The sequence below is a fragment of the Bos javanicus genome, chromosome 1 (genome assembly GCF_032452875.1).
Source record: "Bos javanicus breed banteng chromosome 1, ARS-OSU_banteng_1.0, whole genome shotgun sequence".
NCBI classification, from domain to species: Eukaryota; Metazoa; Chordata; class Mammalia; order Artiodactyla; family Bovidae; genus Bos; species Bos javanicus.
Window position 1 is genome coordinate 66,109,488 of NC_083868.1, and position 12,959 is coordinate 66,122,446.

General features: G+C 36.7%; 2 protein-coding genes across 9 annotated transcripts in view; one reads left to right on the top strand and one right to left on the bottom strand.

Annotated features, from left to right (window-relative positions):
* STXBP5L (syntaxin binding protein 5L) overlaps positions 1-12,959 on the top strand; it is a 330,969-nt gene that overhangs the window by 253,491 nt on the left and 64,519 nt on the right. For 4 of the 8 annotated variants that reach the window (XM_061401581.1, XM_061401487.1, XM_061401752.1 and 1 more), the window contains one exon: positions 1,881-1,973. The exons of the other annotated variants lie outside the window; for them this stretch is intronic. In XM_061401581.1, coding sequence (XP_061257565.1) covers positions 1,881-1,973 — 93 coding nt within the window. The remainder of the gene's footprint in view (positions 1-1,880; positions 1,974-12,959) is intronic. 8 annotated transcript variants of the gene reach the window in all.
* POLQ (DNA polymerase theta) overlaps positions 1-12,959 on the bottom strand; it is a 251,403-nt gene that overhangs the window by 59,877 nt on the left and 178,567 nt on the right. The window lies entirely within an intron of this gene.

Consider the following 12,959-nt stretch of genomic DNA (forward strand, 5'->3'; position numbering starts at 1 on the left):
ATTAGTAATGATAATTATTATGTTTATATCTCAGTATATCTTCCTTTTTATGTATATATAGCATTTAAGAGCCAATATTCTTTTTTTCCACATAATGCAGTGGATTTTAAGCTTAAAACCCGTACCAGAATCATATGAAGAATTTTTATTAAAACATAGATTGCTGAGTATAAGAGATTCAAATTCAATAAATCTAGATTGGGGCTTGATAGTTTGTATTTCTAGCAAGTTCCCGGGTGGTACTAATGCTTCTGGTCTCTGGACCACTGAAGAATCTGACTCTGAAATTTTTTTTTTTTTTACATTATTTGTTCAGTAGTTGCTTCCCTTCTCGGTTTCTGTTTTGGGATCCCAAACCCTCACCTATTTAAGTCCACTAAAAAACATTAAAACCTCGACACAAATATCTCTGAGTAAGAGAGATCAGAAATAAAGAAAGCCAGAGACCAGTAATCATGTTATAACTCTGCTTTCTTACATGGATCTTAAACTCCCTTTTATGCCAATAAACTGCAAGTAATACAGGGTGAAGTTTCAGACTATTAAATATTTCCTTTAGGATAATGTGAGAGAACAGCATATGGATTGGGAGATGAAAGGATCCCAATGAACCAATCAGAACATTGATATTCTCAGCTTTTAAGATAACAATCATTTCATATTATTCATTCACCCAACTGTTACATTCAAAAAGTAAGTCAAAGTGTCTATAGTTAAGAGTGATATTATGATATCCACTGAGAATAAACTAATGAACAAAATAAAAATATCCCGTGACAAATGGACCTGACAGTCTATCTGCAGAAATAAACATTAAAGCAATAGTTATACAAATTATTATCTTTCCTTAAAGCTGTGTAACCATATTTCACTCACCAGGTAAGGTTGTGCAGTTTGGGTACTGCAGAAACATACTTCCCAAAGAGGTGAGCAGAAGTGAACATCAGTACTAGCTCCACCAAAACTGGAACAGGACTGCAATCCCCTAAGAAAACAGTCCCTTTTCCTTTGGGCCAAGAGTTGAAAATTAATCAAGCCCTCAACTGTAGGGTTATGTCTGCACACAAGGTGTGCATTTTTCTAATTTGTTCTCCTTGAAGGTTTGCCTTTAAAAATCATTTTCTCAGTTTAACATTTTTTGGGGAGGGTTATCATTAGGTTATCGGAGAAGGCAATGGCACCCCACTCCAGTACTTTTGCCTAGAAAATACCACGGACAGAGGAGCCTGGTAGGCTGCAGTCCATGGGGTCCCTAAGAGTCGGACACGACTGAGCGACTTCACTTTCACTTTTCACTTTCATGCATTGGAGAAGGAAATGGCAACCCACTCCAGTGTTCTTGCCTGGAGAATCCCAGGGACGGGAAGCCGGGCTGCCGTCTATGGGGTCACACAGAGTCGGACATGACTGAAGCGACTTAGCAGTAGCAGCAGCAGCATCATTAGGTTATAATACTGCTGCTACCTATGCAGCCATCCATCCTCAAGATTCTCACTGTCTACAATATAGAATAGCATAATATTTATCCCTTAAGATATCTTTATTAAAAATTAGCATGGAAACTAATGCCACAAAATGCTAAAAAAAAAAAAAAATCAGTTCTGTTCTCAAACCTGGGTTAAAACTAGGTCTTAGAGCCTAGTTTTAATGCCATTTCTGTGTAATTCTACATGTCTAGAACCCCATTACATCCTTCAAGAAAGAAATCTTCTTCCTTTCAAAGTGTCCTTTGTTGGAACAGTATCAAAATACTCAGGTAAAGGCAGTTAAATTTTGTGCCTTCCAAATAGTTATTATGAAAGTCACCTCTAAGGTAAAAACTCTTGGTTCATTTGGGCTAAAAAATTACATGCCAATAGTTTTTTATTCCCTTCCTTTAGGACTTGCTACCAGAACTCCCGAGGCAGCACCAGGCTTTTATAGGAATGAAATACCAGCTATGAGACAGAGGAATCAAGTACATCATTTGCCAGGTGAAAGTGAAATTTTCTTTTATGAACAAAGAAGCTATTATCTCCACAATTTGTTCCAAAACCTTTCTTATTTGTTGTGCTAAAAATACATCTCACTCACGGGGAATAAAGACCAATTTCCCTAAAGCAAAGGTTAAAATTATAAATATGAACTTCATTAGATATACAGCAGGAATTCCTAAGGCTTTTGAAATGTGCCACAGAATTTTGATAGTGGGGTTTTCTACTTTAAATGTGGATAATTTCATCAGGCCTATAAGAAAATATGAAGTGGCCAACAGAGAATTCAGGGAAAACCTAAGAGCCAAAAACTAGAGTAGTTTTGTAAAAATTCTCCTATATTCTTCATGATACAATTAAATATTTTCTGTGATCAGAAACAACTGTGATGCTCATGGAAACTCCAAAGAATTGCCTCAAAGGGGCAATGCTCTCTCAGAAATAGTAAGCAAAAAGAAAAGTACTATATATTTTATGCAGGCTCATTGCATATTTGGTGCTATTCATAGGAACCAAATAAGAAGAGGGACGGGACAGATGTACACCAATGGCTGATTCATTTTGATGTTTGACAGAAAACAACAAAATTCTGTAAAGCAATTATCCTTCAATTAGAAAATGAATAAAATTTTAAACAATACATAGCTTTCTTAAAATAGGCATTCATTATAAAATGACTTATGACTAGATTTACAGGCAAATTTGGCCTTGGAGTACAAAATGAAGCAGAGGAAAAGCTAACAGTTCTGCCAAGAGAACGCACTGGTCATAGCAAACACCTTCTTCCAACAACACAAGAGAAGATTCTACACATGGACATCACCAGATGGCCAACACCGAAATCAGATGGATTATATTCTTTGCAACCAAAGATGGAGAAGCTCTATACAGTCAGCAAAAACAAGACCAGGAGCTGACTGTGCTCAGATCATGAATTCCTTATTGCAAAATTCAGACTTAAACTGAAGAAAGTAGGAAAAACCACTCGACCATTCAGGTATGACCTAAATCAAATCCCTTACAATTATACAGTGGAAGTGACAAAGAGATTCAATTAGATCTGATAGAATGACTAAAGAAATATGGATGGAAGTTTGTGACATTGTACGGAAGACAGTGATCAAGACCATCCCCAAGAAAAATGCAGAAAGGCAAAATGGTTGTCTGAGGAGGCCTTACATATAGCTGTGAAAAGAAGAGAAGTTAAAGGCAAAGGAGAAAAGGAAAGATATACCCATTTGAATGCAGAGTTCCAAAGAATAGCAAGGAGAGAGAAGAAAGCGTTCCTCAGTGATCAGTGCAAAGAAATAGAGGAAAACAATAGAATGGGAAAGACTAGAGATCTCTTCAAGAAAATTAGAGATACCAAGGGAACACTTCATGCAAAGATGGGCTCAATAAAGGATAGAAATGGTTTGGACCTAACAGAAGCAGAAGAGATTAAGAAGGTGGCAAGAATACACAGAGGAACTATATAAAAAAAATGTTCATGACCCAGATAACCACAATGGTGTGATCACTCACCTAGAGCCAGCAAATTTGGAAAATTCAGCAATGACCACAGGATTGGAAAAGGTCAGTTTTCATTCCAATCCCAAAGAAAGGCAATGCCAAAGAATGTTCAAACTATTGCACAACTGCAGTCATCTCACATGCTAGCAAAGTAATGCTCAAAACCTGGAACATCGAAAAAACAAGAGAGTTCCAAAAAAGCAGTTCCAGTTGTGCTTTCTTGACTGTGCCAAAGCCTTTGACTGTGTAGATCACAACAAACTGTGGAAAACTCTTCAAGAGATGGGAATACCAGACCACCTTACCTGCCTCCTGAGAAATCTGTAGGCAGGTCAAGAAGAAACAGAACTGGACATGGAACAACAGACCGGTTCCATATAGGGAAAGGAGTATATCAAGGCTGTATATTGTCACCCTGCTTACTTAACTTATATGCAGAGTACATCATGCAAAATGCCAAGCTGGATGAGGCACAAGCTGGAATCAAGATAGCCAGGAGACGTATCAATAATCTCAGATAAGCAGATGACACCACCCTTATGGAGAAAGTGAAGAAGAACTAAAGAGCCTCTTGATGAAAGTGAAAAAGGAGAGTGAAAAATTTGGCTTAAAACTCGGCATTCAAAAAACTACAATCATGGCATCTGGTCCCTCACTTCATGGCAAATAGATGGGGAAACAATGAGAGACTTTTGTGGGGGTGGGGGGCACTCCAAAATCACTGCAGATGGTGACTGCAGCCATGAAATTAAAAGATGTTTGCTCCTTGGAGGAAAAGCTATGACCAACCTAGACAGCGTATTAAAAAGCAAAGACATTACTTTGCCAACAAAGGTCTGTCTAGTCAAAGCTATGGTTTTTCCAGTAGTCATGTATGGATGTGAGAGTTGGACTGTGAAGAAGGCTGAGCACTGAAGAATTGATGCTTTTGAACTGTGGTGCTGGAGAAGACTCTTGAGAGTCCCTTGCACTGCAAGAAAATCCAACCAGTCAATCCTAAAGGAAATCATTTCTGAATATTCATTGGAAAGACTGATGCTGAAGCTGAATAAATTGAGAACAAGAAACATGAGAATTACAAAAAATACTATTGAAATTGTATGACATCCCATTGGCAGAGACAAGATGGCAGAGTAGAAGGATGTGCACTCACCTCTTCTTAGAAATGTACCAAAGTCATAACTAACTGCTGAAATCCACCAACAATAAACACCGGAGCCTACCAAAAAAAGATCCTGTACATCCAAAGGCAAAGAAGAAGCCACAATGAGACAGTGGGAAGGGTACAATCATGATAAATCCATACCTGCCAGGTGAGCAAGCCACAAACTGGAAAATGATTGTAACACAGAATTTCTCCCTCAGGAGTGAAAGTCTGAGCCCACTTCAGGCTCCCTAACCTGAGGGTCTAGTGGCAAAATGAGGAGCCCCCAGAGAATCTGGCTTGGAAGGCCTCTGGAGTTTGTTCGTGGGAATTCTGTAGGACTTGGGGAAACACAAACTCCACTCTTGGAGGGCACATATAAGGTCTCATGCATACCAGGACCCAGGAGAAAAAAAGCAGTGGCCTCATAAGAGCCAAAGTAGACCTTCCTGCTAGTATTGGGTGGGGGGCTCTCCTGTGGAGGCAGGGGGCAGCTATGGCTCACTACAGGGACAAAAACACTAGCGGAATACTTATTAATTAGTGTGAACCCTCCTAGAGGTCACCATTTCCTCTCCAAGATTTGACTTCATCCAATAGACTCTAGTGCTGGGATATCTCAGACCAAACAATCAACAGGTCAGGAAATTAACCCCACCCATCAGCACACAGGCTACTTAAAATCTTCCTGAGCACATAGCTGCCCATAAAACACAGCCCTGTCCACCAGAGGGACAAGACCCAACTCCACCCACCAGTAGCTGGGAACCAGTTCCTCCCACCATGAAGCCAGTATAAGCCTCTTAAACAGCCTCATTCACCTGGGGGTAGACAGGTGCAACCTGAGGAATGGAAACCACAATCACAGAAAGCTAGACAGTGTGAGACAGAGGACTATGTGCCAGATGCAGGAATAAGATTAAATCCCAGATGAACAACTGAATGAAGTGAAGACAAGCAATCTATCTGAAGAAGAATTCAGAGTAATGTTAGTAAAAATCCAAGATCTCAGAAGAATGGAGGCATAGATCAAGAAGAGACAGGAAATGTTTAACAAAAAGCTAGAAGACCTAAAGAGCAAACAAACAGATGAAAAATACAATAACTGAAATACAAAATACATTGAAAGGGATCAATAGCAGAAAAAGTAAGGCAGAAGAACAGATAAGTGAGCTGCAAGACAGAATGGTGGATATCATGGCTGTGGAACAGAATAAAGAAAAAAGATTGAAAGAACGGTGTAAGAGACCTCTGGGACAACATGAAAAGCACCAACATCACATTATAGGGATCCCAGAAGGAAAAGAGAGAAAAAAAGACCTGAGAAAATATTTGAAGAGATAATAGCTGAAAACTTCCCTAACATAGGAAAGGAAACATTCACCAAAGCCCTGGAATCATGGAGTCCAGGCAGAATAAACCCAAGAAGACACACACCAAGACATGTAGTAATCAAACTGACAGAAATTAAAGACAAAGAAAAAATACTAAAAGTAACCAGAGAAGATCAACAAATAACGTACCAGGAACTCCCATAAGGTTATCTGCAGGCCAGAAGGGAGTGGTAGGAGAAGGAAATGGCAGCCCACTCCAGTGTTCTTGCCTGGAGAATCCCAGGGACAGGGGAGCCTGGTGGGCTGTCGTCTCTGGGGTCGCACAGAGTTGGACATGACTGAAGCGACTTAGCAGCAGCAGCAGCAGCAGGGAGTGGTATAATATTTTCAAAGTGATGAAAGGGAAGAACCTACAGCCAAGAATACTCTACCCAGCAAGGATCTCATTCAGATTTGATGGAGAAATCAATAGCCTTACAGAGAAGCAAAAGCTAAGAATTCAGTACTGTCAGACAGGCTTTGCAACAAATGCCAAAGGAACTTCTCTATGTGAAAAGAGAATGTCATAACTAGAAACAAGAAAATTATGAATGGAAAAGCTCTCTGATAAAGGCTAATACATGGTAAAGGTGGGAAGTACTCCACACACAAATACAATCTCAAAACCAGCAACTGTGATAAGAGGAGAGTACAAATACAGGCTATTGGAAATACACTGGAAATTAAAAGATCAATGACTTAGAACAATCTTTTTTATATACAGACTGTTGTATCAAAACTTCATGGTAACTGCACATGGAAAATCTACAAAGATACACACACAGAGAAAAGAAAAAGTAATCCAAACACAACGGTAAAGCTAGTCATCAAATCACAGGAGAGAGCAAAAGAGGAAGGTAAGAAAAAAGACCTTCAAAAACAGATCCAAAACAGAATGGCAATAAGAATATGCATATTGATAATTACCTTAACCATAAATGGATTAAGTGCCCCAACCAAAAGACTGAGTAGCTGAATGGATACAAAAATAAGACCCATATAGATGCATATATATACAAGAGACCAACTTCAGATCTAGAGACACATACAGACTGAAAGTGAGGTGATAGAAAAAGGAATTTCATGCAAATGGAAATTAAAAGAAAGTTGGAATAGCAATACTCATATCAGACAAACATTAAAGACTGTTACAAGAGACAAAGAAGAACATTATCTAGAGGAATTGGTAAAGGAATTGATAAAGGAATCAATCATTGATAAAGGAATCAATCCAAGCAGAAGATAACAATTCTAAATATATATGCACCTAACATAGCAGCATCTCAATATATAAGGCAAATATACTAACAGCCTTAAAAAGAGAAAACAACAGTAACACAGTAATATTGGGGGACATTAACACCCCACTGTCACTGAACTGATCATTCACAAGAAACTCAGTAAGGAAACACAGGGCCTTAAATGACACATTTAGTTGATATTTACAGACTATTCAAAAGTATATAAATATAAATCCAAAAGGAGCAGAATACACGTTCTTCCTAACCGCACATGGAACATTTTGCAGGATGGATCACATGCTGGCCACAAAGTGGCCTCAGTACATTTAGGAAAATGGAAATTATATCAAGCATATTTGCTGACCATAACACTATGAGATTGTAAATCAACTACAATGAAAAAAAAAAGTAAAAAGAGCACAAACATATGGAGGCCTAACAGTATGCTACTAAACAACAATGAATCACTGAAGAAATCCAACAGGAAATAACAAATACTTAGAAACAAATAAAAATGAAAGCATAATGATCTGAAAGTTATGGGATGCCGTAAAGCAGTTTTAAGAGGAAAGTTTATAGCAATACGATCTTACCTCAGGAAATTCAAAAAAATCTCAAACAAACTTACACCTAAAGCAACTAGAGAAAAAAGAACAAACAAAACCCAGAGTGAGTAGAAGAAAAGAAATCATAAAGATCAGAGCAGAAATCAATGAAGTAAGAGTTGAAGAAAATGACAGAAAAGATCTATAGAACTAAAAGCTGGTTCTTTAAAAAGATTTTTTATAAACTGATAAACCTTTAGCCAGACTCATCACAAAAAAAGGGAGAAATCACAAATCAATAAAATTAACAATGAAAAGGGGGAAGTTACAAAAGATACCACAGAAATACAAAGGATCGTAAGAGACTACTACAAACAATTATATGCCAATAAAATGGACAATGTAGAAGAAATGGACAAATGCTTAGAAAGATGCAAACTTCCAGGGCTGAACCAGGAAGAAACTGAAAATATGAATAGACTATTACAAGCACTGATATTGAAGCTATGATTAAAAACTCCCAACCAAAGCCCAGAAATCCTCCACCAAATACAAACCAAATCCAAAAACCTATTAAAAGGATCATATACCATGATCAAGTGGGATTTATCCCAGAGACACAAGGATTTTTCAATATCTGCAAATCAATCAGTGTGATATACCACATTAACAAAACTATATGACCATCTCAATAGATGCAGAAAAAGCCTTTGACAAAATTCAGCACCCATTTATGATTTTTAAAAAATTCAGAAAGTGGGCTTAGAGGGAATCTGTGCCAACATAATAAAGGCCATATACTACAAACCCACAGCAGACATCATTCTCAATGGTGAAAAACAAAGCATTTCCTTTAAGATCAGGAACAAGACAAGGGCACTCACTCTTGTCACTATTATTCACCATAGTTTTGGAAATTCTAGCCATGACTGTCAGAGCAGAAAAAGAAAAGAAATCCAAACCAAAATAGAAATAAAACTGTCACTGTTTGCAGATGACATGATCTTATGCATAGAAAATCCTAGATGCTGCCAGACAATTGCTAGATCTCAATGAATTCAGTGAAGTTGCAGGGTACAAAATTAATGCACACAAATATGTAGCATTTTCATACACTAACAAGGAAAGATGAGAAAGAGAAATTAAGGAACAAATCCCATTTACTATCTCATCAAAAAGAATAAAATATCTAGGAATAAACCTACATATGGAGGCAAAAGACCTGTACTCTGAAAACTATATGACACCAATGAAAGAAATTGAAAATGACAAAGATGGAAAGATACTACACGTTCTTGGACTGGAAAAATAAATATTGTCAAGATGACCGTGCTCCCCAAAGCAATCTATAGTTCAGTGCAATCTCTATCAAATCACCAATGACATTTTTCACAGAATTAGAACAAAAATGTTAAGTTTGTATGGAGACATAATAGAACTTGAATAGTTAAAGCAATCTTGAGAAAGAGAAACAGAGCTGGAGGAGTCAGGCTTCCTGACTTCAGACTAAAACTACTAGGCTACAGTCACCAAAACAGTAGGGTAGTGGCACAAAAATAGAAATACAGATCACAGGAACAAACTAGAAGTTCCAGAAATAAACCCACGCACCTGTGGTCAATTAATCTATGATGAAGTAGACAAGACTATACAATGGAGAACAGACAGTGTCTTCAATAAATGACTGGGAAAACTGGACAACTACATGTAAAAGAATGAAATTACAACCTTTTTATCCCATACACAAAAATGAACTCAAAATAGATTAAAGATCTAAATGTAAGACCTGATACTATAAAACTCATAGAGGAAAACATAGGAAGAACACTCTTCAACGTAAATCAATCACAGCAATATCTTTTGATCCATCTACTGAAGTAACAGAAATAAAAACAAAAATAAACAAATGGAACCTAATTAATCTCAAAAGCTCTGGCACAGCAGAGGAAACTATGCACAAAACTAAAAGACAACCCACAGATTTGGAGAAAATATTTGCAAATGAAGCCACTGACAAGGGGTTAATCTCCAAAATCTACAAACAGCTCATGCAACTCAATATAAAATACACACACACACACACACACACACAGCCCAATCAAAAAATGGCATAAGATCTAAATACACATTTCTCTAGAGAAGACACTGAGATGGCTAAGAGGCACATGAAAAGATGCTCTACATTGCTAATTATTAGAGAAATGGAAATCAAAACTACAATGAGATATCATCTCACCCCAATTAGAGTCATAGTAGTGTTAGTCACTCAGTCATATTCAACTCTTTGTGACCCCACCATAACTGTAACCCGCCAGGCTCCTCTGTCCATGGAATTCTCCAGGCAAGAATACGAGAGTGGGTTGCCATTTCCTACTCCAGGGGATCTTTCTGACCTAGGATAGAACCTGAGTCTCCCACATTTCAGGCAGATTCTTTACCATCTGAGCCACCAGGGAAGTTGCCCCCCTCCAATCAGAATGGCCACCATCAGCTGGAAAGGGTGTGAAGAAAAGGGAACCCTCCTACACTGTTGGTGGAAATGTAAAGTGGTACAGCCACTATGGAGAAAAGTATATGGAGGTTCCTTAACAAACTAAAAATAGAACTACATATGACCCAACAAAATTAAATTTTGACAAAATTAGAGGTATGTAGGCTTTTCAGGACTCCATCATGGCACTGTAACCCCAAAATGTTTTTTAGTGTTTTTGTTAACTACACCCGTGTATGTATATATGTGTGTATGTATATGCATATATATGCACATACACCAGGTATTTTTGTCCTATCTTCATTTCTAGCATAGGGAAGATAGAGACAAATGAAATTCATTACTGTATTCCAATGAGCCAGTTAATTGATAGGTAAACTTTCCTAACATATTAATCTAAACATTTAATTTTGTGTTTTATTTATTTTATAGATATAGATTTTATAAATGTGTAGGCTACACAGGTGGTATCTTCTTATGTCAGGAACATTTGTGTTGCTTAGTGCAAAGGGCATAGATTTGGAGTCGGAGAAATCTGACCTTACTCTGCCTCCTTCCAGGGCTTCCCTGGTGGCTCAGCCAGTAAAGAATCTGCCTGCAATGTGGGTGGACCAGGTTCAATCCCTGGGTTGGGAAGAGAGCTCTCTTAGTGCAGTGTGCTTAACCAATGAGTATGTGAAGTTTTTGTTTCCATTTTTCGCCCCTTTGGCTAATGAAACAAAATGATAGTGGTATGTACACTTTTGCTAGAAAATAAAAATGAAATTCATAGATCTGCATTCCCAAGGGCACATTGCAAAGACTGATAATGTATTTTCACTCAGTATATTTCTAGAACCACCTACCTCTTATTCCCTTTTGCCTTACTCATCTTCCATCTCAAATTCCTTGAATGTTAATGTGTAACATGTTCTTCTAACACTTGGAACATGCTTTCTTTCTGTTTTAGCCCTCTTCAGAATAACCCATCATCCTACCTTCTGAGTTCACTGTTTTTTAAAAACATTCATTCAGCACATATGTATTAACACCTATTTTATGCCAATTAATTAGATAGTGGGAATATAATCCCCATGTTTAGAAAACTCAAAATTTATAGGATGTTAATCAACAGTAAGAGAATAAAAATAAATCCAGTATAATAAAATGCAAGTGTTATAAAGAGATGTGCACAAGGTGCTATGAAGGTTAAGGTAATGGCACCAAATGAAGCCTTAGGTCAGGCTGCCTTCATAGAGGATGCTTTTTCAGCTGTCTTAAAGGATAAGTAGGAGTTTACTTGCAGCTGGACAAATTAAGAGAAGGTTTTTCTGTGAAATAGTATCTGGCACCTGTAATTAACATTTTTATTAAAGAAGTTCAGCAATTAATCTTACCATCTAATTGCTCCCTTTTCCTCCCCTAGTTATACAACTGAGGATGGGGTTTGTGAGAGGGCCCCCAATTTTTAGGTAGGAAGCAGTCTACAGGAAACCAAGAAGGAATGTGGTAAAGTGGAGAGGGTATCCGAAAAAGAGGAGCAGATTTGAGAGCCAGAGTCAATTACATATTAGACTAATAGAAAGGAACTAACAGAAACTTTTTTGACCTCCTTCTGAAAGCATCTTTGTAAATCCATTTCTGAAGTAATTCAGACTATATAGATATGTTGAAATACCCTATTTAAAAACAAAAGAGAATTAAAAATATAAATTCTGAAACAAATCCTTACAAGGAATTAGTTTCTATTTTAAAAATTAAGTGAAAGATTTCAAGTAGTAAAAATTCCTACTCCCTCAGTCTATCTGAATTCTGAGTCAATTTACAAAATATACTTTATTTGCAACCTCTTCTGGTATAATTATTACATTTATTTATTTAGTTTGCCATATTTTTATATAAATAACAATCTTTTTATTGTGCTGATTTCAAACCCAAATTGCTCAAACTTGATTTCTCTTTAGTAGAATTATTTTTAATTTTTTAAAGACAAATGCCTGTTGCTATTATTTTTATTAGAATGATAATACTTAGATTTCCTTTAGTAAGCAGTTTAGCAAGGCATATTGTAGTCATCAGGCTACAGCCCACAGGCCAAAGCCAGCTTGCCACCTATTTTGGTATGACTTGAGAATTAAGAATGGGTTTTTAAATTTTAAATGGTTGGGAAAAAAAATCAAAAGATGAGTAATATTTCATGACACACAAAAAGTATACTTAGGTTTCTTTTACATTTAGGTTTTTATAAAATATATTTCATTTCTGCTGAAATATTAGAGGTATCCATCAAATAACATTTTTGATACTAAGAAGGTTAAGCTGCAAATTGATGAAGGGAATTTTATTAAACTTTAAGTTTTATAACTAGGTGGTAAAAATTCAGAAATTTGTGACTTATGTTTTATGATTTTAAATTGAGTATTCTTTCTTCTATATCATACTGCATCTTTATTTTAAAATAATTTTCCTAGTTGTAAAGAAAATCACTCATTAGAAGGCATACATTAATTGATAGTATCAATTTGGGTCTTAAAGTATTGACAGAAAAGGTTTCTAACTTGATTTCCCCTAATGCATTTCTATTATAATGCATTCTAGTTTAATATTTTATCAGATACCCTATGTAAAATATTTATTAACAGATGAGGCAAATTTTCAATAAATTGTAGTTTTCTTGATTTATCCAAACATTTTACGACAG